The following is a 27588-nucleotide window of genomic DNA, read 5'->3' as shown; positions in this document are numbered from 1 at the left end:
ACTTGCAGGACTAGTGATGCAGTGAGATGTGATTGATTTTCTTTTTTTGCCTTTGTTATATTTGGCAGCGGGGGGAAGGGGTATTTATATTGATGCATATTGCCCTAGGAAGCATATTGCTACAAATCTCATCTTCAGATTTGTGCCCTTTCTTTCCCTTCCTATCATCTAGGACAGGGGACGGCAACGTTAAACACTCAAAGAGCCACTTGGATCTGTTTCCCAGAGGAAAAAAACACTGAGAACCATGAAAGTCGCACACACACAAGGGGGGAAACTTGATTGAAGAGTTTAATTAAAAAGAAATAGAGGCTGCTATGCATGAGTTCTCTCTCTCTCTCTCTCTCTCTCTCCCCCCTCCCTCCCTCCCTCCCCGTCTCTTTCTCTCTCCCCCTCCTCTCTCCCTCTCTCCGATCTTCTGTTCACTTGGCAAGCTGGCTTCACGTTGTTCTGGACAAGCTGACACACATTCTTATTGGGCTGGCCCTCCTGCCCTTGAGAACTGCTGCTTTTTGCTGCTTCCTGTTTCCTGTGGAGACGCAGCAAAGGCAGGAGCCCCACCCAATGAGCTTGTCAGCTTCTTGGAGAACAGTGTGAGTTACACACACACACACGAAGAGAGAGAGGGAAGGGAAGTGCAAGTGCCTCTCTCTGTCTCTCTCTCTGCAAATGGCTGGGAGCCGCAGCAGAAGGATGAAAGAGCTGCATGTGGCTCCAGAGCCGCGGGTTGCCGACCCATGATCTAGGAGAATCTACATTTTAACTTTAACTGTGCTATTAATTCCCTAATCTGATGTTCTTCAGAAGTATAAAAACTTGCATTCATAGAGAGCAAGCCATGAGATTAGTCTCATCAGTGGATGGAATATAAAAGCTCAGAAAGATTATGTTGATAACTTCATATCTCCAACATGAAAGGCACAGTTTTTAAAACATTAGCATTACTTTTGAAATGTGCAACAATTTCCTTCCATATTTATGTTGAAAATTCTTATCTTTATAATGTGAGCCTGTTATATTGGGTTTGTTTCCCCCCCCCCCCTTTATACGTCTTGCTCTGCAGCCATGCTTCTTCAATATATTTTTCTAAGTACTTTTTTCCTGTTGGGTTGTCAGGTTGATGTAATGATTTCTTTATCTGTCCTATTGATTCCTTTCAGAATCTGATATAATTATGTTAGTGGTGAGTATCTGATCATACTGATCATTGTACAGACTGTTATTTTATACTCTTGAGTAAAGCCGAGAAAATAAATAATCATTATATTAATATTTTAAGTAAGTTTATGCACACAGACACACACACAAACTTTTTTTGCTCCAGACTGATGAAATCCTTTAACAAAAATATTTACCTATATAGATCAACAACTGGCTTAATTTGCACAGTTTACTATCTGATTGTTTTGATATTTTATAGTACTAAATGTTGTCTATAAAATTTATATAGCCATCTCCCCCCAAAGAGAACTTCTTGACCATGTGTCAAAGAAGGAAGCTTCACTTTGAATCTTCTATGTAATATGTTAATTCAGCTGACACTCATTCTTATGCAAATTGTCACATGATTAGGGTAGCTAGAGGCAAACAGGATGTACAGTATATGAAATATATTAACTACCAGGAGGCACTACGTAATTGGTTTCATTCTTACTGGGAATCTTCAGTAGTATGTAGCTAGATCTTACTCTATTGATAGTATATTAAGAGCTACAGAGAAGGTGGATCATATATGCCGTTTTGACAGTCTTATATTTTTGCCTGTCTAGCTTTCTAGTTTTCTAGCTTATTTATACAGCTACCAATCTCTTTCTGAAACTCTACTAAGCAACAGGACCTGGATAGCTTTTAAAGCTAATGCTTTGTATATAGTCATCTAAAGTGCAATGGGCTATGAATACTGAACCCAGTAGGAGGTTTGAATCCCATAAAATAAGATCTGCATTGCTTATATCTGACAGTTCCCACTAAGGATGAAACTGGTCACCTACTGCCTCCTGGTGGTCAATGTGCTTTAACTATTTGATTTTCAGGCTTTTTAAAAAGTATTCAAGATATTATGAAACCATATTGAAGAGAATGGGTTCAGAGTGAAGCAGAAGCTAAAAACAAGCCTAGTTCATATACCCTATGAATTATAGCAGCATTAGTCTTGTGAACTTTGTTCATTGAAATTAATTGTCTTGAGATTTTGGGGTTTTTTTTACCACAATTTCTGTAAGAATCTGTTTTGTAAAATAAAGATGTTATTTAAAATAGCACCTAAGTTTTCCAAAGTTCCACATATTTACAATATAAAGTTGGAGGGAAAAATATTATTTTCCTAAATGAAAATTTTGCAGATATTGATCAGTGGAATAAAGTTATTGAACAATTAGGTACACCATCAGCAGATTTCATGAAAAAACTACAGCCCACTGTACGGAATTATGTAGAAAACAGGCCGAAATATCCAGGTATCAAATTTGAAGAACTCTTCCCAGACTGGATATTTCCATCAGAGTCTGATCGTGATAAGCTAAAAAGTAAGTGTATGTGTATAGGTTTAGTAAAGATCTAGGATTGTTGTTTCGTTTTGCTACAATTTTGTATACATTGTATTTGTCAGGTTACAGTCAGAATCTATCATGCTAACTTGATTTTATAATGAATATTATTGATTTATTATTTTTCCAACTCAGTCTGAGATTCCAGTGAAGTAATTTAATTTATGAAAATTCAGATATCAAGCTCCAAGATCAAACTGAAATTCAGCACTTTGAATGATAGTTTAACTGCTGAAGAAAAGTACAATACTTATTCTAGTTGATACATAAAAATAAAAATAACCTGGCTTTGAATGTTAATAAAACAAAGGAGATCATTGTTGATTTTAGAAAGAGCCGTCAGAGTCATACTCCACCTTGTATCAAGGCTGCAGCTGTGGAAGTGGTCAGTAGTATTAAGTACCTGGAGGTTTCAGATAACAAACTGACTTGGTCTCTTCATACATTATCCTTAGTGAAGCGTGCAGCATTTGCATTTCTTGCTTCAGATGAGGAGAGCACATCTTTCTCCTGTCCTGGCCACTTTTTACAAAGGCACGATTGAGAGCATTTTCACAAAATGCATTGCTGTCTGGTTTGGTGGCAGCAGTGCCTCAGGTAGAAAGTCCATACAGAGAGTGGTAAGGACAGCCGAGAAGATTATAAGAAACTCACAAATATATATATTTGCATAATGGTGTTTTTTGAGAGCTGAATGGAATGAAATTTCATTTTAATGTACATTTAAAGTGGCAAAGTTTTCATTCCGTTCTGTTCTATACATATTCTTAATACTGTCTCTAAGAAATTGTGGGTATCTGTTTTTAATTGTCTGATTATATTTACAAGTAGTGCTCTTATCAGTTTCATCATCTGATATTGTGAATATCCCAGGTTCTGATATTACTTACTACCTAATATTAATAAACAAACAAAAGAATAAATTATTTTTAACAATGAAATGCCTTTAACACGATAGATAGATAGACAGACAGACAGACAGACAGATAGAATTTTATCTTTATGCATCAAAATTTTAATTGCAAGACATTTTTTCTATTCCTGTTTTCTAGCGAGTCAAGCTAGAGATTTACTATCAAAAATGCTAGTAGTAGATCCAGACAAACGAATTTCAGTAGATGAAGCTTTGCGACATCCATATATCACAGTTTGGTATGACCCAGCTGAAGCAGAAGCAGTAAGTTTAAGGTCTTTTTATTTTTATGTATATAACACTCAGTAACAAATATTGCTTTGTCTTTTCATGAATTTAACATTTTACTATAATTTACATAACATATAAGGAAGAGATAAATCATCTGAAGATAGCATAATAATAATAATAATAATAATAATAATAATAATAATAATAATAATAATAATAATAATAATAATAATAATAATAATAAAGTAATAGTAGTAGTAGTATTTGGAAGGGACCATGAAGGTCATCTAGTCCAACCCCCTGCTCAGGCAGGAAAGCCTATACTATTTCAGACAAATGGCTGTCCAGTCTCTTCTTAAAAAATTAAAAGTAATAATTCAAAAATCACTAAAAGATTTTAATATTGGAAAGACCAATAAGAATAGATAACTCTTGCATTTCACCTTGATAAGTCATTGATAAGTCATTTAGTAAGGATTCTGCATATGGGATATTTATAGATAGTCTTTGGGTCTATATAAAAAAATATTAATTCCAACATTTGAATTGGACTTGAAAACTTAATAAATTCCAGTTCAAATGACAACATACAGGCATATCATCATCACAATCACTACCCCCTCAAGAGTGCACCAAAATACTGTTCCTAGCTCCATAAGCAATGGTTTCATTTTTAACTGTAATATTTATAGCTGTATTTATCAAAAGGTAAAGTAGCACTGTTTCTGTGTTTATAGCCACCTCCCCAAATCTATGATGCGCAGTTGGAAGAAAGAGAACATGCCATTGAAGAATGGAAAGGTAAGTAAAAGTTGCAATATATTAAGGAACTTTGATAAAATATTGTGTGGATATCCCATAAGGAACTGGAATAGAGATAAAGTGAATATATCCTTTTGCATAAATCATAGTGCATGTTCCTGCTAAGCAAATTTATATTCTACTAAATATCAATGTTGATATTTAAAATTGGTTTGTTTTAATTTAAATGTCATGTTTTCATCAACAATAAAAACATTTTCATCTGCAATAAAATTTAGAACTTTAAAGATTTTGTCCAAGCAAAACTTACTCTGATTTTATTGTATCATTCTTTTTCTCTTGGAAATACTGAAAAGTATTCTCAACAGTATCTAAAAATGAATTAAAAATAACTACTTTATTATATGCTGTCAAATTTTCTTAAAGGATTATTCAAAATAAGCCTAAGTGGATGCAGGTCTTCAGCTTTGGTACTGCATCTCTTTTTATATATGTAAAAAAGCGACTAATCATATGCGCTCTCTCTCATGTGCACATGCGCTCACTCTCTTTGTGTATGTGTGTGTGTAATCATTTTAGCCATTGTTTATCCACTGCAGGATGAAGGCCTCTTCCATATGTTTCCAACCAATATGATCCTGAGCTTTCTTTTGCCAATACTTGCTGATGTCGTTGATCCATCTTGTTTTAGGTCTCTTTTCGTGGACGCTTTTTATCAAGTGGCACCCATTCTATGACTGCCTTGCTCCACCTACCATCAGTTATTCTTGCTAGGTGATCATTTTCATTTCAATTATCTTACTCTCTTGATGGCAACATATACTTTAGTTTGTTCTCTAATCCATGTGCAGGTCTTTCTATCTTTTCTTGTAATGTCGAGCGTGTATCTTTCCATGGCTGTTTGCGTCACTCATAGCTTTTATATCGATAGTGAGGTTAGTGTCCGTGTTTCACCAGCATAGGTTAGAGCAGGTAGCACACACTGACCGAAAACTTTTCAGGCAGAGGAGGAGGTTGTTCTTGAAAATTATGCTTAGCTTGCTGAATGCCTGCCAATCACATTGTTCTGTACCAGCCTACTACCGGCCCTGCAGATAAGGCAGGGACAACCCCTTTACAAGAAGGCAAGAGGCTGGAACTAAGCCTGCCAAATTTATGGACACAAAAGCAAACAGAGCAAAAACAAGACACGAACCATGAAACAGGAGCTATTCAAACGATTTCCTTCAGCAAACCAGCCCTCCCACGCATTCCCCTTTTAAACAGTTCAGGGCGTGGCTTCTCTCTGCCTCCTTCCGAGGTGCCCCATTGCCTTCCTCTGTTTACTCCTGATTGACTGCCTCCTGTGTCGGGCGTCCTTGAACAGGGCCAGCTGTGGGTCATCTTCATCCACGCTGTCAGGCTCACACAGCTGGGTCTGCGTCGTAACCAGGTGGGAGGGGCCTGGCTGAGGGCTCTCATCAGCAAGCTCTCCAACACCCTTAGCAACCTCTCCAACACCCCCCTCCTCCTCTGAATCATCCGACCCAACTGCCGAACCCACAGGCTGACCCTGAATCACAACACACATTTAACAAGCTGTTCAATTTTTTTTGCTATATCACCTTCCATTGTGATCTATTGGTCAAGGTATATGTAGTGGTTTACTACGTCTAGTTCTCGTCCAGATATAAAAAAAAATTCTTTCTTTGGTGAATTTATTAAACATATCCTGGCTCTTCTTCAGGTTTATTTTTAAGCTAAATGATTCTCATGCTTTGTGCAGCTCTTGTGGGTATCTTTGTAGCTCTTCTGGGTCTTGTGAGAAGAGAACATCATCATCTGCAACTCTTAAGGAATTTAAATAGGCGCCATTGATTTTTATTCCATCTTTTGCCCAGGCTTGTTTGTGAAATACTTCTTCCAGGCATGCTGAGAAAAGGATAGATGATATTGTATTTCCTTATCATACACCTCATTCTATGTTGATTTCCACTGTAAGATCATTAAGGCAAATTGTCATTGTTTTTTATATATTGATTGTAGTAAATTTATGTAAGCAGTGTCTACGCCTTGGTTGAGCAATGCATTAATTATTGCTTGCTGGAATACTGAGTCAAATGCCTTTTCGTAGTCAATGAAGCCCTGCACAGAGGCATGGTGTACCCATTGTGCCTTTCAATGATATGCTGAACAACCTGGATGTGATCCATTGTGCTGTAGCCACTTCTGAACACTGCCTGCTCTTTTGGCTGTGCATCATTTAATGTTCTCAATATTCTTTTTACTAGTGGTGAAAACCTTGTAGATAAGTGAAAGAAGGCTTATTGGGTGATAGTTCTTTAAATCATCTTGGACCCCTTTCTTGTGTATAAGAATCACTACCGTTTTTTGATGCATCAGGTATTTTTTCTTCTATGAGGCATCTCAAGTATAGTTTTGCTAGTATCTTGTGTAAACTGTGATCAATAGCTTTCAGCATTTCAACCATAACACAGTAATTTCCTGAAGCTTTGCCATTTTTCATTGATTTTATAGCACTTGGTACTTCTTCCACTAGTATATCTGGCACTTCCTCTTTTGTGGGTGTTGTTACTTTTAAGTGATCTTGATATTTGTATAGCTCTAAATGGAATTTTCTAATTATTTCTAACATTTCCTGTCTTGTTCTACACAGAGAGCCATATTCACGTTTTAATGCAAAAACCTTCTGTCTTATATTTATAAGCTTGCATTTTGCTCTGTTAATTCCTTTGTTTTCTTCAATTGCCTTTTTCACAAGCTTCATGTTAAACTGATGTGTTTCTTCTTGGATACATTTTCTTATGGTATTGCAAAGTTCAGCATACTCGAGTTTATTAGTGAAACTTCTGGTATTCTTCAGTCTGTCATTTTTCCATTAAATCAATACTTTCACCAGAGATTTTTGATTGTACAAAGTGTTTTTCTGGTGGTGCTATAGATGTAGTAGATTCAAGGGATGTTTTTGACTATTGGTTCATTTTGGTCTGTAATGTTCATATATATATATATATATATTCAGCAAGTATTGCAGGCCCAATTGGCAAAAGAAAGCTCAGGACCATAAAGGTTGGAAACATGCAGAAGAGGTCTTCATTCTGCAATGGATAGACAACGGCTAAAATGATGATGATATATATATAATTTTGTGATGAGAACAATGAACATCTTGTTAAAGATTGTTTTAAACATTTCAAGATTATGAAAGGCAATGAAAGCAACAAGTGTATTATTGTGTCTTATGTCCATGTTTATTCTCTTCTTTATATGCAGAGTTAATATATAAGGAAGTAATGGATTGGGAAGAAAGAAATAAGAATGGTTTGGTAAAAGAACAGTCTTCAGGTTAGTCATTGATATAATAGATTATTTTTTCCTTTTACATTTTTTATGGTAGGTTGTTTTATACCCGATTGCTAACAAAGGATGTGTACTAAATAAGTTATATGTCTTGCAATGGGTAATATACACACATGACTAGAAACAAGATAAAAAGTTTTTTGACAGGATATGGATAATTTGCAAAAATAAGCGAACCTGTTTTAAAATGCTTTTTTAAAAAAAAACTCACAATTTTTTTTTATTGAAACCACATTCGTTTCTATATTGATTATGTGTCTTCCCTACATTGTGCCTGGTTTTGTTACCGTAGAGGCTACCTTTGAAGGGAAAATTTTCAGGCTGACATTGTTTTTCCATGCACATGTTTTTAAGTGCACATATCTTTATGCCACATAAAACACCTATGCTTTCAACCATATCTTGCCTCAGATTTTCTTATGCTTGGTTTACTTAGCACAGATGCAGCAGTGAACAGCAATACCAGCCCTTCTCAGTCATCATCAGTCAACGACATTTCATCCATGTCAACAGAACAAACATTGGCTTCAGATACAGACAGCAGCCTTGATGCTTTGACAGGAACACTTGAAGGATGTCGGTGATCAGCTTCGAAGATTAAGATTAGCAAAGAATCTTTGCTTCTGTTGGGCCTCTATTGCTTGTAAGTTCATGGAGCCAAATAGAAAACTTCATGTTCTGCATGTTCCTCTAAAATAATGCCTGTGATTTTACTCAGTTGCAGTAAAACTGTCTGCTTAATATTGTAGAGTGAAAGCAACTTTGTATCTCAAGGCAAATGAAATATAAACATTAATATAACCTGTTCTGTTTTGAGCTATATCAGGTGAGCAGTTAAAATAACAAGATCAAACAAATCCATGGGCATTCTCACAGATTTTTTTAAAAAACATGTTTATAAAACAAATACGTGTGTGTGTGTGAGAGAGAGAGAGAGAGAGAAAGGAAGGAAGGAAGGAAGGAAGGAAGGAAGGAAGGAAGGAAGGAAGGAAGGAAGGAAGGAAAGAAGATGTAAAATCTGTTTATTAATTATTCAATTGCAGTCATATGCCATTCTTAATATACCTTGCTGGTATTCTCAGTATTGTATAATATAGACGCAATTGTTTTTATGTATAGCACTTTTTTGAGGCCTTTTTCTCTCCATCACCAAATAATATTGTACCCCTTCCCATAGAAGAAGCAAATGTGTGAATTTTTGCTTCATATTTTACATCTAAATGTATTTATGAATGTATTCTTTCAGTGCTTTTCTTAGAGGAGTAGGTGGGATAAGTAAAGATAAGTCTTAATACTTATCAAAATTAGGGTTTGTTTTTAAAATAACAATATTGGCACCTGTTTTTAAGAAGATACTAAACACTTGTAGGAATTATGTCTCCCTTGCCTTTTCCTGGTATTAACATAGAGAATCCAATGTTGACATCAAATTGGAGCTTCCTTTGAGCCTCTTAATAGATATACCTTTAGTTGCTTTTGGTAGGTTATACGGGACCATTATATGGCTTATGATTACTTTTCAAAATTCACATATAGAAAAAATTGAAATACATTATAAAAAGTGAAAGGAACCATTTTTGGAACTAAAACACAGAGGTAAGAATTTCAGGTAATCCTTGCTTAGCAACACTAACTGGGACTGGGCTTTTCATTGGTAAGCAAAGCAGTCATTAGGCAAAACATGACATGGCTACCCCACTTAGTGACTGACGTTCTGGTAGCCTCATTTGCATGCGTTAGTCAAGGACCTCGCCCTTCTCCTGCCTTGCCACACTCATTTCCGCTTCAATTTCCCTCACGCACCTATCTGGACTCTTGGCTGCCTTGCATTCCACCGCTGCCACCTACCCCTTACCGTCCCCAGCTGACCTTCGCCATCTTCTTTCTCCCACTGCTGACAAGGCACCCTGCAGTCATAAATGTGGGTGGCTGCCAAGTGCCTGAATTTTGGTCACATGACTGTGGGTGTGCTACAGCAGCCATAACTTTGAGCTGTAACTACCATTTGTTCAGTGACAGCATAATTTCAAATGGTTGCTGAATAAATGGCAATTCTGTGAGGACTACTTATATAATAGCATACCAAATATGTAAGGATGAGTTTTGTAAAAAAAATAAAAATACCCAATCTTGAGTATATTTGCTTTGGTTCAATTTCTCCCTAGCTCTGAGCATGAGCAAAGTTTATATAACAGGAAAATATTTATGTGACTACGTAGGTGCATTGGCTGGTGAGCAATGTGTTTGAGGGAAGGTATGGTGGATGGAACTGAGTTGTGCATCAAAGCTGGGTGTTACAGTTATTGCAGATTTCCAGGCTGGAGGAGGGGCAGTTCCCTTAGAAGAGACTGGGAAAGGCATATTGTGTATTACCGCCTTTTTTTCAGGCACCAGCACTTTACTAGCAGCACAAACATATGACTGGGAACAAGTACTATTAAGTTTAATAAATGTGATATGGAATGACAGCATAAATTCATTGTTTTTAGAGAGAACACTTTTTAGCAGTATCTTCTTCAAAACACGCTTTCAGAATGAGCCCTATACTCCTGATTTCTCCAGATAGAATTTGTTATCAGATATTATAGCTATAAGATATTCATGAAATTTTATCACTTGATAAAGTTCAGTTACTAAGTTGCAACTGAACATATTGCCTTCCTTAAACATTCTGCTTCAGATATGAGATCACATGAAATGCCTGTGAGAGCTTACATTACATGTGAGCAATTAACAGAAAAATCCACGTTCATATTTATCCTTAAATGAATATTGTTGTTGTTGTTAGCTGCGAAGTTGTGTCCGACCCATCGCGACCCTATGGACAACGTTCCTCCAGGCCTTCCTGTCCTCTACCCTATGGACAGTACCAAAAGGCAAATGAATATAAATATAAATTATATGATGTACAGACATAAAATCTATTATTTGCCCTAGTAAAATATTTCAGAAGACAATATTAATGAATAAAATTAAATAAAACATATCTCATTGCTCATTAAATAAACATAGGAAATGAAAAAAAGATTGAAGTGAAGAACAAAGAAAGGTGTTTAACCATATCCACTAAAGCTTAATTCATAAAGTTATAAAGCATTCCACCAAACTGTTTTGAAATAACTGTACAGCCCCTTCTTTTGCACAAAACCCACTCAATTTACTTGCATGAAATTTGGGAAGAGCATTTCTCACTGTAAATGCTATCTACTTTGAAATGTAATATTGTGTCCAAAATAATCACTTTCCCCCATACTATCAATCACATTTAGCACATTGTAAAAAGATAGATTTGCAGACTTGCTTTTGAATTCATCCCATTCTGCCAAACAACCATAAAGCCACAGTTATATTTTACTTAGGCTACACTGGGGAGATTAAACTCTTTGAAATTCACGTAGGATCAGGATCCTAGTTGGGACTGTATTTAACCAAAAAGAAGATGAGGATAGGAATTTGACAAGATATGGATGTATATTGATTGAACTAATAACTACTAATGAAAACTCATTGCCTGTAAAACGTAGGTCCCTTGTTCACAATATTAATTGATCCCCATCTTCATATACCAACATTCACTCATCCATACAAACCACCACCACCCCATTGCATACAGAATCATTCAAGTATACAGATGTATTTTCCCCCTTTTTTCCAGCAGAAGCCAACAATAGAACAGGATGGATATAGAATAAGATGAAGCGATGCTTGCAGTAAGAATGGAAAGAAAGAGAATGGGTGGGAGCAAACTGGCTGGAGATTAGGTGATGGGAAGAGTTTCTAGACAAAGAAGGAAAGAAAAGAAAGGACAAGTCAATTATAATTTAAAAGTTTAAATTCAAGCTAAATTTCATAAAGAAAGACAGTTTGGTATAGTGGTTAATGCACAGGCTAACCAGGAGACTGTAAGTTCTAGTCTCAGCTTAGGTACAAAGCCAGCTGAGTGACCTTGGGCCAGTCACTGACTCTCAGCAGACAGTGGTGAACTACTTTCAAAATCTAGCCAAGAAGGACTAGAAGGCACATACGCAATCTTCAGAGAAATTCAGGCTTTGTAGCATGATCCCTTCAACTATTTGTACTTCATGCTAATTCCTTTGTTTTCATAGCTTGTTCTATGAGCAGCAAATGTAAAATACTGCTACATCATTCATAGCAAATTATTTGGATTTAGGGGGTATAGCTGAAGCTAACTGTACGATCAGAATTTCTTTGCAGCCTTTCCCATTCCATGTTGGAGTTAGAGGAGGTAGAGATGATACATTCACACGTTTTTCAACTGTCGAGGTCTTAACAGTGCCTGACAATGTAGGCTTTGCTTTGTGTTCCTGTAAAAGAACTTTCCTCCAAAAAGAGCTTTAATGAGTTTTGAAATTATGAACTTACATAAGAGTTACGTAACTTTAAATAAAGCTAAATAATGTAAGGTTGCATGACATAACTCTTTAAGAGTTTGCATTGTACTTTCAGAAGTACTGTGAAAATAATTTTGTGTTTGGACTATTTTATTTGTAAATATGGGCATTCATTCATCTATAGGCACATTGAATATTTAAAAAATGTGTCTGCCTCTACAATATATTGTTCAGCAGTAGTAGAAAGTGGCATTTACATACTCAACCCTAGACATAAGAGGAATCTTATTATTTCTTAAGCATTGGTATAGGCATATCACATATAGGATATTTCCATTTTGGAGAAGAAAAGAGGGGTTTGGAATTGAAATGCCCATTGTTTCTATGGAATGAATCCAGAGGACTTTAAAGTTTGTACTGTAATAGTCTGAGGCCAGTTTAGATTAGAATTTCTATGCTTTCCACCTTGAAAAATCTCTCTTGATTTTTCTTCACTTTATTTTATTTATTTTTTTGAAAAGTGGTAACCTATGAAACAATTCAGCTGTTTCTGAATTCTGAAGGCATACGGCATAAGAGTATCTCGGCTACAACTAAATTGAGAAGTATCGTCGGCTAAATCCTGGGTGTGCTAAAGAAAGTGTAAAATGATAAATGAATGGATTATCATTTAATGGGGAATAACGTATGGTCTAAGTATATATTATAGCTTTTTTGTTTTATGTATCTGAGGAGACAGAAATATGTGGTTGTATGTACATGTAGTTGCACTGGGACAACCAGTGAAGTGCACTGCATCCATGCATACAGAGGGTCAAATAGATGCAGCTTTTATAGCAGCCATTGAAATATTAATACGATAGTTCTCTATATTTCTTTCCTGCTTTGCAAAAAATCATGACATAGAATTAATAATAGTAAATATCACTGTCCCATTAAATGACACACACAGACACACATACAAAATTTAAGTGATGGAGAGAAATATTTAACCTCACTTGCCTAGATTTTTTTTCTTCTACATCACTCCATAGAGTTTTATAACAGATTATAAATTGATTGGAGGACATAGATAATGTCCTTGTTATAAATTAGTTGACAGTATTCTTTTGAGCAATGGATGTGGCATTAATTCATTAAGAAAAACATGGACAACTCCAAGTATGCGAAGGAAGGAACAATGAATTGAACTTTATGATTCAATGGCCATTTTCCATATCTTAACTATTGGTAATGTTTGGCTAGCATTATACCGGCACCAGCCTAAGTGTGACACAGTTCTAACATTTATTCATTGAGTTGAAAAGATAAAACTAGTCCAAGTTTTAAGTATAAGGACAGAGTTCTAAGCCTGAAGCATACATTTGCACAACTTGTTTTCTTTCTACAAAAGAATGTAAGAAGGATGTGACATGGATTGTTTTCCATTTTTTGTTTATAAGTTTGATGATGAATCCTACATTTCAGTAGAGTCATTTCTTACCAATTTAGATCAAATAGTATATAATTTACTAAATACTTTCGGTCACCTGTAGTTTGACATGTCCAAATTACCGTAGTTCAGCGTTACTTTTCCAAAAGCCAAGTGTGTATTTCTAAATGTGCAAGTCTTTTTGTGAAAATCCTGCCATGCACTTGTCTGCTGTAGCATGCGCTGACATTACTGTGAAATGTTTTAATAGGCATAATGTGTGTGTACTTCCTGTATTTAACTGCTCACCTGAAAAAAAAAGGGAGAATGAAGCAAATTGGCTAGCAAATGTTCCGTTTCTGTACTATACATATTATTTTAAATATACTGGGTAGCTGAATGGCATTGCAGAGATAGAATGGTTTTACAAATTATTTTTGTACGTGCCCTCTTCTTTGTTCAGAAACATTACAGTCTGGATTGTTTGGAAAGTGCTTTAAGGAAATGAGTTTACACAAACTGCCTATTTATGATGAAATTATATGAAGAGAGGCACATGTCTGTGCATATCATTTTTTTTTAAAGCCAAGAGGTACAGTTCATGATCCAGCAACAAAGGAAGTGAAAAGAGTGGCTTAATAGGAAAATGGATGAAATGACCTTTTGTTAATACTGCAGTACAGTTTAAAAGTGAAGACAGAAATCAGTAGTGCTTCCTGCTGCTTCCAACGTGTGCCAAAGGCCTAAAGAAAGTTAAATAAAGCTGTTTTAGTATAGATTAAATTGTCAGAAATGTAGACTACAGTAATTAAATGTAATTATAAGGGAATATTTATGCATCCAAATGTTTACTTTTCAGATGACTTCAGCGTCTGTTTACATTATGGTTCAGAGTTGGTTTAAAAATTGTAACACCTTCACTGATCCATTCTATCTAAAACCTTTTCTGCAACACGGTATGCTGAAGTCTTGTTGCTGTTACATCATGTTTACATGATTTTTTTTTATTAAAAAACATGAATTTAGAGAGAAGGGCTTAGATCATATTCCTAATTTAGGCCTGGATGTGCCCGGTGTGCCTTGACTCTCTTTTTCCTTTGAATGGCAGATCACAGGTCATATCACAAATATGTTTTTGAAACTCTGTTAGCTTCACAAGATGCTTGTCGTCTGCTGAACTTGGGATATTATTTTGAAAGCTCCTTTGATGTATAGAATTAAGTATAACGTTTGTTGGATTAAGGCTAAAGTAATAGGATGTAATAGTAATGATCTTTGGGCCATTATGTAGTGCTCCATGAATTAAGGAAAATGCATATATGCAGTCTACAAATATTTGTGCTAGGCTGTACTGCAAATTGCCAAGTTAATAATGTCTGAATCTCAGAGATTCTGAGTTCCAAAACAGAATTGGTGACCCTTACAGTTTGAGAATTGCTTGCCGGATAAAAATTCCTAAAATGGCCAAATCCTGTTTCTAAGTGCAGATACATTTTGCAGTAATGAGGTCTATGTATAATAAATAGTTGAACTGCAAAATCCAGAACTGAAGAAATGCATATTAAGAACCTTGATTAAATTTTATGAATCTAAAATCAATAGTGCCTGTAAAGCTGGTTGAAGTTGTGATGTATAAAACTAATCGGCATATAAATTTAGCTACTCTATTGGAGCGGAGTTTCTTCCTGGTGATGAATGTATTTGTAGAACTTAATTGAAGTTCGTGTATGTTTCACCGATTCCTAAGTCTAGAACATGAGCCCCAAATTCATTTCTCTCAGAAGACTCACTGATATTTTATGTCTTTCTTCCATCATGTATACTTCTGAGATCATATTTTATACATTGGGACATGAAAATTTGCCAAATATTTACATAATTTGCTTAGAATCTTTTTAATGCCATTATGTAACAAGTCTCATGTTATATGAACTGTGCATGATAAGAACTTTGTATTGAAGAATTGCAAGCCATCTACTCCTTATATGTACAAAACAAAAAAAATCATTCTCATTTTTGAATTATAAAATTATATTTTATTTTTATAATTGTAATTTTGATTGTGAATTTCACTGCCACTAACTCATTGTGGATATTGTAGATAAGCTTGGGTCCTATATTTCAATACTTACACAATTTAAAAAAAATAATGTCTTGGAAGTAGTAACATTTAATTAAACCCCAAGTTTAATTGGTTCTAAAATTAAGAAATGAATTCTTTTGAAAATTGAGAAATAAATGTTTAAAATGCGTTTAAGATTTACATTGTGTTATTTAAAATCTTAATGTTCATGTTGTCATGCTGCTGTTCACTTTTTGCACTCCAGTAATTTTTTTAAAAAATTTAAGCATGTTAATTCTTCTCAGTATATTCATGCCTACTGTCTTTATTGGTAAATCATTTATAACATTTTGTATATTACAATTGAGATTAATGCAGTCCTAAACCCCTGATCCAGGTGCTAGTGCCCATCTTGCAATTGCAGCATCCCATAGTCATGTAATTGCACTTTGCAACCTTCTCTGCCAACTTCCCACAGGCAAAGTCAATGGGAAAACCTGTAGGAAGTCGTCTTCGCCATGAGGTCCTAGCTTAACAAATTTTCTTGGTATATTTATTTTCCACTAACTTCAGTTAGAAAATTACTAAGTTTACACCTTTCATTATGACTTCAGACTTATGGCCTAGTAATGGAGCAGTAACTTTAAAAATCCATGGTTAAAGTTCAGTGAGTGAAGTATTCACTATTTTTCCCCAATCTGCATTTAAACATTTGTTAGGCTGATTTCAGAGTGACCTAAGTGCATCTTTCTTTCTTAGATTTAAAGATACCAATATTAGCAATCAGTTCATTTCTTAAGATTTTACAATAAAAGATTACTTTAGCAATTTATCATAGATTTGCTTTTTTATATTTATAATATAAACATTTTTATAGTGCATTGTAATAGTATAAAAATTACATTTTTTATAGTGTACTTTAAGTATATCTCTGTCTCACATACACACACACACACACACAAACCCTTTGGTAAGAAAATCCTAAAGGTAAAGATTTCTCCTGCCCAGTTGTGTCTTAACTCTAGAGGGCAATTCTCATCTCTGTTTCTTAGCTGAGGCACACGGAATGCTATTACCTTGTCATCAAAGTGGTTTATCTACTGTTTTATCTACTTGCATTTGCATGCTTTTGAACTGTTAGGTGAGCAGGAGCTGGGGCAAGTAACAGGAGCTTACTCTGTCAAGCAACGCTCAGTTCTCAAACCCAGGCTGTTAGCTTTGCAGCTGAGAAGCTCAGCCTCTTTAACCTCTGAACCATTATGCTAATCCTAATCATGCTAGTAATACTGCGCTCTTAATTAATAGAAATTATTGTTGTTATAGAACCCTACTATTGGATTTTGTGCCCTAGACTGAAATATAAATGAAGGAGAGCTTTCTTTCCTTTAATGTGAAGTGGAAGATTCCTGACAAATCTAGCAGACAACTTTGTCTCCCAAAAAATAGAGAAGGGAACTAGGGGATCAGCCATATTGGACTTAATTCTCATTAACAGAAGATGAAATGATAGAAGGTGTTGAAACTACAGGGACCTTGGGGGGGAATGATCATGCAATATTAAAATTCAACGTTATGCAAGCACAAGCAATAGAACATAGTCAAACTAGAGTCTTGGATTTTAAGAGAGCTAATTTCAATAAACTTCCTCAAGGGGAAAAGAACTCAAGAAGCTTGGGAAATTTTGAAAACTGAGATTATAAAAGCCTAGTCTAGCAGAATACCAACAAAGAAGAAAAATAACAGCTCTCGAAACCAGCATGGCTGCATAAAGAACTCTGATAAATTGAAAGACAAAAAGGACAAGTATAAAAAGTGGAAAGAGGGGCACATAACTAAGGCAGAATATCAGCAAATAGCCCGAGCCTGCAAAGTTGAAGTGAGGAAAGCTTAGGCTCAAAATGAACTAAGGCTTGTGACAAAAGTAAAAAATAACAAAAACTTCTTTCATCATGTAAAAAACAAGAAAAAAGGAAATGATTGGTCCACTAATGTGATAAAATGGCAGGAAGGTGACAAGCAACGGAGAAAGCAGAACTAAACTTGTTTTTTTGCATCCGTCTTTACACAAAGGGAAAAAATAGTCCAACCTATCAAAAACAGTACCGTAAAAAAATGATTAGAAACACAAGTTAAAATAGGCAAGAAAATGGTAAGTGAGCATTGTCCACCCTAGACGAGTTCAAATCACCAGGACCAGATGGATTACACCCCAAGGTTCTGAAGGAACTGGTAGATATGATCTCAGAACCACCGAACTAGATCTTTCAAAGATCCTGGAGCACTGGAGAACCACCAGAGGACTGGAAAAGAGCTGATGTAGTTCCCATCTTCAAAAAAGGAAAAAAAATGTATCCAGAAAATTAGAGACCTATCAGCCTGACCTCAATATCTAGGAAGATTCTGGAAAAGAAGCAACGAATCAGAGAACACCTAGAAGCAAATAAAGTCATAACCAAAAACTAACTTAGGCTTAAGATACAGAATGATCTTTACAGACTTGAACATTGGGCACTATCTAACAAAATGAAATTCGATGGTGAAAAAAGGTACATTTAGGCAAGAAAAACCAAATGCACAGGTACCATATAGGTGGTATCTTGCTCAATAGTAGTAACTGTGAGAGGGATCTCAGATTCCTAGTGGACAGTCACTTAAATATGAGCCAGCAATGTGCTGCAGCTGCCAAAAAAGCCAACACAGTGCTAGGCTGCATTAACAGGGATAGAATCATGATCACATGAAGTGTTAATGCCACTTTACAATGCCTTGGTAAGGCCACTCTTGGAATACTGCATCCAGTTTTGGTCACCACGATGTAAAAAAGATGTTGAGACTAGAAAGAGTACAGACGAGCAACAAAAATGATTAGGGGACTGAAGGCTAAAATATATAAAGAACAGTTGTTGGTATTGGGTATGTCTAGTTTAATGAAGAGAAGGATGAGGGGTGACATGATAGCAGTGTTCCAATATCTCGGGCTGCCACAAAGTAGAGGGAGTCAAGCTATTCTCCAAAGCACCTGAAGACAGGACAAGAAGGAATGGATGGAAACTAATCAAAGAGAGAAGCAACCTAGGACTAAGGAGAAACTTCCTGGCAGAACAATTAATCAGTGGAATAAGAAGGTGTGAATGCTCCAATACTGGAAGTTTTTAAGAAGAGACTGACAACCATTTGTCTGAAATGGTATGGGGTTTCCTGTCTTAGCAGGGGCTTAGACTAGAAAACCTCCAAGGTCCCTTCCAATAATAATAATAATAATAATAATAATAATAATAATAATAATAATAATAATAATAATAATAATAATAATAATAATAATAATAATAATAATAATAATAATAATAATAATAATAATAATAATAATAAAAATTATTATTATTATTATTATTATTATTATTATTATTATTATTATTATTATTATTATTATTATTATTTTCAAAAAGATTAAAAAACTCAACTTTTGGCAAGGTAACTTTTGGTAATATATTTTAAACTGGATTCCCACCCCCACACCCATAATCTTGTCACACTGAACTCTATTCAATTTTAAAGCTACTCTAAAAGTTAAATGTTGATGAAATATGTATACAATCACTCACTGAGCCTTGTCTCTTGAAATAAATACCCTATATTGTTGGAATGGGTGGGGATAATACAATTTTTCCCATTATTTTATTTAAATTTCTACCCCTTATTCCATTTCTGAGATTAAAGCAGACTAAGGCATTCTGTTATAATAATAATAATAATAATAATAATAATAATAATAATAATAATAATAATAATAATAATAATAATAATAATAATAATAATAATAATAATAATAATGATGATGATGATGATGATGATGATGAAGAAGAAGAAGAAGAAGAAGAAGAAGAAGAAGAAGAAGAAGAAGAAGAAGAAGAAGAAGAAGAAGAAGAAGAAGTAGTAGTAGTTGGAAGGGACCTTGGAGGTCATCTAGTCCAACCCCCTGCTCAGGCAGGAAACCCTATACCATTTCAGACAAATGGCTGTCCAGTCTCTTCTTAAAAACTTCCAGTGTTGGAGCATTCACCACTTCTGGAGGCAGGTTGTTCCACTGGTTAGTTGCTCTAACTGTCAGGAAGTTTCTCCTTAGTTCTAGGTTGCTTCTCTCCTTGACTAGTTTCCATCCGTTGCTTCTTGTCCTGCTTTCAGGTGCTTTGGAGAATAGCTTGACTCCCTCTTCTTTGTGGTAGCCCCTGAGATATTGGAACACTGCTATCATGTCACCCCTCACTCTTCTCTTCGTTAAACTACACATACACAATTCCAGCAACCGTTCCCTATATGTTTTAGCCTCCAGTCCCCCAATCATCTTTGTTGCTCTTCTCTGTACCCTCTGTTGTGAATGCTTTGAAAATAATTTGAAAAAGGTGCTTCAGAAGTTACAAACCTTTACAGTAAATTATTACTATACTTCTTCAGGTTTCTGCACAAGCCTGAGAAAAGGTTCTGCAGGTTTAATGAGTCTGCTGCAGCTTATTAAAAAAGCCATGTGATTTTGCAACATCTCATGGAATCTTGAAAAAATGGGATTCTAAAAGTGGTACTGCAGTCATGTGTTCCAAAACATCTCCCCTGAAAAATTTTCAAAACACATCCCCTACAAAATATAAATTAGTTACAACCTTGTTTAGAACAGCAGCTAAAATAATCACTGGTCTAATTCATAGCCTTTCCTAAGAACATAGTGGGGCTAAGTGCAATGTCAAAGAGAATGCATGCTAATGCTTGGAAATGAGGCACCTTCGAAGTCATAATGTGTTTTAAGAGAGGCCCTCAATAATATTTTTAGTGCATAGAAAATTCATAAAAATAAAGGTGTTTTGTCAGGCAATTGGCCTCTAAGCTAGCTAGGGTTTAAAGGTTAAAAATCAAACTTAGATGCTCCTACTCCTGCTCCTGCATTTTTGCACTATTTTTGAAGCTTCTATATATTATTTAAGAGCATGTACAGCACATTGCAGTAGTCTCCTATAACTTACAGAAGTATAGATAATGACTAGCAGATCCAGCAGCTTCAGGAACAGCACAACACACTAGATTTAATAATATATTTATTGCTATAAACTATTTATTAATTAGACTTAAATAGCCACGCATCTCACGAGACATATCTCTGGATGACGTAGAACAGTCAGTAAAAAAGAATATACAGTATATGGACGTCATTAAAACAAAATTTATACAAACCTCAAACAGTTTACACCAAATAGCAAACTGGAGTCAGGCCACGGTTAACAAATACCTGATAGTGCAATTATGGATTAGGGACATCTTTTAAAATTTACAATATTTGTATTTTATCATTACATGCATTTCCATGATTTCAAGGAATGGACTGGTTGATCTACTGACTTTAATGCATTTACAGATTCCAAAGTATGTTGTTGGCCTGAACCTGTAAACATCTGTATTTCCAATATATAACAGAAAAATAGAGAACATTTTCTTTCTCTTTTTGTTGCTATGCCAAGATTTTGTATTACAGAGACACAAAACACTAAACAAAAAGCTGATGGACTTTATTATAAAATGGAAAAATTTTCTGGAAAATAGGCTCATACAAAATTTCCTCACGACTGTATGACTCCTACGAGTGAGCCTCAATGTCTTGAACCTTGACATTTCCTAAGACATTTACCAAGATGCCAAATATGTAACCCACTAGATGCCATAACTGTACTTGTAAAATGCATGGTAGGAGGGGAAATATTCTCTTACACAAAAAAAGCAGCCAAACTGTCCAGTTGCTTTGCAGCAAAACTGTGACTCCCCAAACTGTGGGTATCTTGTGTATCAATCAGCTAAATTGTTGTAGAAATTTGAGGATCTTTCCCGTTAAATCATCTGAAGTAACTTTCAGTGCTAGAATAAGAGAAAATATGTCTAATTGTATCTAATATTTAATATTCATTTTCTTTTTCCTCGTTGCTTACTCATTGTAATTAGCTTACAGTAGTTCTAGTACACTATGCTTCATGGCATGGAGTTACACAATAAAATTATAGAATAATGGTTGGTTGCCCTGTCCTAGAATCTACTGTAACTTTTACAGAGGTGTTTCTATCTTTTTGAACGGAAGTCAGATAGCATATAATTATAGTCTTATCAGTCATTTTAACAATAAGTAGAATCTTGAGAGATGTTTGGATTCATTTCAGGATCCGTAAACTAGATTTCCCATTTCAAAGCAACTCTCAGTCTTTCTTTTTTTTTCTCTTGCATTCTCTTGCAAGAATGGGGCTTGCTATAGAAATTCTTTTTTCTACTCTTAACAAACGCATACTTCAGTTTTTTCTTCCAGTACTTAAATCTTTCCAGGCCCAGTTTTAAAAATGTAATTCTCTAACCATTCAAACAAAAATTTACTAAACATTTAGTATTTTAAAAAATACAATAAAGAGGATCTTTATTTGTATTTTTTACCTTTAAGTATTTGGATAATGTCGTTTTTTTTTGTCGGATGAAGTTAGGATAAGATAGCATTTAAAAACTTGGAGTAATTTACTCCAGCAGCTTTTCCTCACTTGTCAGTTTTCCAAAAGTACAAAAAAACTCTTCCATTTCTCTCTGAAGAGTTTCATTTCTCCTCTCTGCATCTTTCCATGCCCTCTCTGCATTGCATATTTTAATTTCCATTAAACAATGCCACTGCCGTTGCTGATCCAGTTTTGAATGTAGATCCTTAACCTCTATGTCCATTTCTTTATTCTGTTGCTCCAGGCTGTTGGCATAAAAAAACAGACAGTATGGTTTTTCATTTTACAAGTGCTTCATTTCTCTGGCTTTATTCCGAGTTATTTTCATTTTGAAAGTAGAAAGTACTTGAAAGGTTTTATTCTAGATTCTCAGTAATATAAATCAAGAGCCACAAGCTAAAGAAGGGTGCTCAGTCATTGTTGTAATAACTTGGTCTAAAAAGTAACACCTCAGATTATAATCGCACTCATCAAGGTGCTGGTGATGACCTATAAAGCCCTTAATGGCTTGGGTCCGGGATATTTGAGGGAACACCTGCTGCCAGCATCAAGTTCCCTTTGTCCAGTGCGCTCACACAGGGAGGGTTTTCTCAGGGTGCCGCCGGTAAAAGATTGCTGGCGGATAACACCCAGGGGGAGGGCCTTCTCTGTGGGTGCGCCTGCCCTCTGGAACCAGCTGCCTGTGGAGCTTAGGACTGCCCCTGACCTTCGTTCATTCCACCGGGACCTGAAGACCTGGCTCTTTGAGCTTTCCGGCCCAGGCTGAGAATTTTTAACTGGGGTTTTTATTTTTAGGGATAATTTAATCTTTTTTAATTGTTTTTTTAACTTTTGTATTTTGTATTGGTTTGGTTTTTAAATACCCTGTAAACCGCCCTGAGTCCTTCGGGAAAGGGCGGTATATAAATCTAATAAAATTTTATTTATTTAATAAATCTTTGTCTCCTTTACCTGTCATGTGTTGAAATCACTACTTCCACTTATTCACAGGAAGAAAATGAATCTGACACTAGTAGCCCAAACACTGTACCGCCGAATAGAAAAGTTGTAGTTCAATAAAGTAGTAAAAACAAACAAACTGCCCTATGAAATGTGAATTAGGATGGTCGCTCAATACATGCAAATTATATGTGATTTATTTTTCTGCTTGCAGCTTGCTGTTTACTATGCAAAGTGTAACCATATTAGCTGGTCTTTCACAATGCATGGCTAGAAGTATATAAAGCACAAGACAAATAGTTATTCTCATTGTTGGTAGATTGTAAGCTAATTTATCAGTATTCATTCCAACCATTCCACAAATTTTTGCACAAACAAATATTTCTGCTACATTTCTGACAATAGCAATGCACAGGATATTCAAACGCATGTTATGCTGTCTAGAATTGCTTTGTACGAGATGGGCAGCCATACAAATTTGATAAAGAAATAAATAAAATACAGTAAGCTCTGTACCAGTTGTTGACATATTGTGAACTTGAATATTTACCTTAAAATAATAGCTTCATACTCTGCCCTCTGTTGGGCCATCTGCTTCTTTAGATGGGCAAAGTAGCACCGCAAGAAACTTTGACACGTGGAAATGTTGTTGTGTGAAATGGAGCATTCGCTACAGTTGTTCATCTGGCCTTGTTCCAAGCTGTTGGCAGTCCCTCAAATGTTTGTTGTCGTCTTATTAGCCCCTGGAAATTCTTCTTTATGCTTATGCCTAATTAAAAAAGCCAAAACTTCAGTTTTAATCCAAGCTTCGTATTATCTAGGTAATTATTTGATTAGATCTCAGCAATATTGTTGATAATCTTTAAGCTCATTTGAAAAGCGCATCCAGCTTTTTTCTAGGTGAGAAATAGCTTTTGGGTTTGCCTGTTCTCCGATTTGATGCTGGACATGGAGGTCTTATCCCAGCTGCAGCTGTCTGAAGCTTCTCAGATGCTTGGAAATAATAGTCCACTTTTATGGGATCCTGGATCTTGTTTCACCCCTAACTTTGTTCTTGATAAGGAATGGAAAGCCCCTCACATTGCCATGCTTCCCATGTCCTCTTGCAGCAAGGGCTTAGGTCTATCTGCCACCACCCTTTCATTATCCTCCCTTTCTCATATGCAGCATGACTGACATCAGTGGGAGGAACTCTCTTCAACGAATTGCTTGTTACTTGCTTCCGTTCAAATATCTGCCAAGCTACTCTTGGCTGTGAAACAGCAGCAGCACAACTGGAGTGTACAAGTTCCCTTCTGTCTTTTGTATAGACAATAGAAATATATCCAGTCTACTTTAGATTCACTGGTATAAATAATTGGGGTAAAAGGCTAGTAATGCTAGTGCCAGTGGCTGATATCAAAACAACATTCACAACCTGCTGCCACCATTATATGACAATTCCCATCAGGGTAGTTGAGAAGATTAAAACTGTTGCGCAATACAATTAAAGGTCATTAGGATAGGGAAAGCAAGATTAAGATATGATTATGTTTGTTTCTCACTATCTTTATGAAGTTGTTGGCAATGCTGAAGAATCCGTTCACATAATTCATCTGTTTTAACAGCGAGTAGTAGAAATAAAGTAGTTTGATATGTGCTTTCTCAAACTCAAGAAATATCTGTTACTGTTACATGCCTGCCTGCTGGTTTGCCATCTGTGTTTTGCTTATTTAAGCAAATAGCTTTTCTTGAAGAAAGAGATCTATATATTTTCCTGTAAGTAAAAAAAAAACTCTAACAGGAATATTATGGCAAATCATTCACTATTGAATATTCTTTCCTTTCCCATATGGACAAAACTGGAGAATCTTACACCAGCCATTCAAGAATATGAGACTGGAAAAATATAAGTGTTCTCCTATTTGTACTCTTCAAAAAATACTTTCCAGCTCCAATGTAAACTTCATTTTTGCTGATGTGTGTGTGTGTGTGCATATGTACACACAGAGATGTAAACCCTGACATGTATGTGTACATAAATGTAACCATCAGGAGTCTGAAAGCCTGGAAGATTAAACATCTGGTCCAGATGACCTACCTAGATTGGATCCTGCAATATTATCCTGGAACACGTATATTTGCCTTCATTCATAACCATTTGTATTAATACATTAATACCTCATTCAGGTATTGTGTCTTTTTGGAGCCTGAAAGCTGGAAAGCTGGAATAGGAATATACTTCTGAAATGAATTCTGTGTCCTGAAGGTGTCCTCAAGCCATGCACCAAATGTCCATAGTTTGTTGTAGCAGTGAGGCTATTCTTATCTTGCCCTTGTTGTCTATGTATCATGAGGGATAAATTTTCAAACTGAATCTTGAAACTGACCTTGACAAATAATACAAATGTGCATTTGGAGATTTCCCAAGTAGTCTGGCAGGTAAACCTCACATGCATCCCAATGAGCTCTTGAATGGAGAGATGATGAGGGTCTTGCCCCCAAGTACCCTTTTTCTGTTCACCAAGCCCTTGAATTGCTTAGGAGCTCATGGAGATGATGGGGCAAAAAGTGAATGATTGAACACTGATGGTAAAAGATAAGAAGTGAAGACTGAATACAAGTATGACTTCAGATTCATGCCTATACTGCAGTATGGGACAAATAATTGTCTGCTCTCCATTAAATAATTGAATGTTGTCTTTTTTTAAGATGACCCATACCATTTTCAGTAAGGGTGGATGAAGTGCCACTGTTATATGGTAGCTAGACATTTTGCCTTTGGAGACTAACTGGAAATGTTAGTTGATACAGATTGTGACAGCCTATTTACACATGAATGAGAAACACTTCAGTAGTGTGCACCCTGAAGTAAGGGTGCTGGCAATAATTTTCTGTGTTCAGAGCAAAATGCTGTTTTTGACCTCTAAAGCAGGGGTCCCAAACTCCCCGTCTGTGGACCAGTACCAGGCTGCAGTATGTCTGGACAAACAAGCAAAGCCCCATCAGTGGGATGCAGGCAGCACACAAAACCATGCACTCTCCAGTCTGTGGAAAAACCTTTCTCCACGGAAATGGTCCCTGGTGCCCAAAAGGTTGGGGACCTCTGCTCTAAAGCACTACATAGCATCATCCTTCTGTCCATCCCATGTGTTCAAACTCAGACAGATACTTTAATTCCTCTCGCTAGAGAACCGGTTTTTCACATATTTGAATCCCACCACTGGCTGATGGCAAAGGGCTACATCTTATGAATTAAAATTACAGAGGGAAAAGGCTTGGGAGGAATTCAGCTCATCAATTTATGAATCAACTTATGAATCTGTACACATGTGCATGGACAAGATACACCAGCGCATTAGCAGGTTATAATCCCCAACCCAAGCATTAGAAATATGAAGTTAATGTGCTGCATAATACATTTCCTCTCTTGCTCTTGCTGATGAAGGCAATTAGGGTGAATCTGAGTGTGAGCAGTGGCAATAGCCAAAAGGTTTAGATCAGTGCGCTCTTAGCTGCATAGAATGAGTATGTTACAAAGTCGGTGTCGTGGTTCTGATTAATGAGACAGATGGCTAGGTTTTCACTTTGCCCAGTCTTTTTAGGATCATCAAGGTTGTGTCTCAAGGGGACTAGATTCTGGTCTTCACCTCCAGAAAATGGAGTAGCAACTACCGTAGCTATTAAAATATAACTAGACTGGAAAATAATCATTTCCTTCAAAAGCACTTCTGTATTTCATTAGCACCAAGAGGTGGGCTGCTGACAAGAATAGGATAAGCATCTTTTTTGGGCCAGGGACAGATCTGGAAATTTGAGAGCTTGTGAAAAGCACACTCAAAAATATCTTTTGTGGCTAAATTGCCAATTAAATAACTCTAAATAGTATTTCGTTTAAGGAAAAACAGATTGCAGATTAAATGTATACAGGCAGGGTGGTGTGTGTTTATGTATGTGTGTGTATGTGCACACATGTACAACAGCATTAGACTCACAAACAAAAAGGGGTTATGAGATTGAAATGATGACTTAGATTGAACTGTAATTTAATAAATTATTTATATACCTTGGGTTCCCTCACACATTTCTGTTTATTCAATTTGGCCTTCCAATAGAGAAAAAATATACATAAACATAAAAGAGAATAACAGAAGTTGGAGGGAGACATTGGATTACTATGCACATTACTATGCAAGAATCCAGATTAAAGCTTTCCTAGCAGATTAATCTAGATTAAAGCTCCTCTAGCCTCTATTTTACCACATATGTTCACTCACTGCTTTTACTGTTAGGATATTTCTCCTAACATTCAATTAAAATTATAATCTGCCTTCCTATAAAATTAAATGGATTATTCCATAGCCTGTTGTTTTGGAATAATGGGGAACAAGTTTTGACCTTTGATGTGACATTCTTTCAGATATTTGAAGAATGCTATCATTTCCCTCTACGTTTTTCTCTTCCCAGGGCTAAATATGTCCATTTCATTCAATCTCTGGGAAAACATAGGAATTCAGCAGAGCA

At 35.8% G+C, this 27588-nt stretch overlaps 1 protein-coding gene across 2 annotated transcripts in view; it reads left to right on the top strand.

Moving 5' to 3' along the window:
• The window catches only part of MAPK9 (mitogen-activated protein kinase 9), a 49325-nt gene extending 39732 nt beyond the window's left edge, over positions 1 to 9593 (top strand). Inside the window, exons 8-12 of one of the 2 annotated variants that reach the window (XM_081320990.1) lie at positions 2343 to 2525; positions 3599 to 3723; positions 4428 to 4491; positions 7726 to 7797; positions 8254 to 9593. In XM_081320990.1, coding sequence (XP_081177116.1) covers positions 2343 to 2525; positions 3599 to 3723; positions 4428 to 4491; positions 7726 to 7797; positions 8254 to 8396 — 587 coding nt within the window. In that variant the 3' untranslated portion in view covers positions 8397 to 9593. Of the gene's footprint in view, positions 1 to 2342; positions 2526 to 3598; positions 3724 to 4427; positions 4492 to 7725; positions 7798 to 8248 lie in introns of both variants that reach the window. The other variant, XM_081320991.1, reaches the window with a different exon arrangement.
• The last annotated feature ends 17995 nt before the right edge of the window (positions 9594 to 27588 follow it).

Source organism: Vipera berus, assembly GCF_964194415.1.
Source record: "Vipera berus genome assembly, chromosome: 2".
NCBI classification, from domain to species: domain Eukaryota; kingdom Metazoa; phylum Chordata; class Lepidosauria; order Squamata; family Viperidae; genus Vipera; species Vipera berus.
The sequence above is the reverse complement of the archived record's forward strand: the minus strand, read 5'-3'. Positions and strand labels throughout refer to the sequence as shown.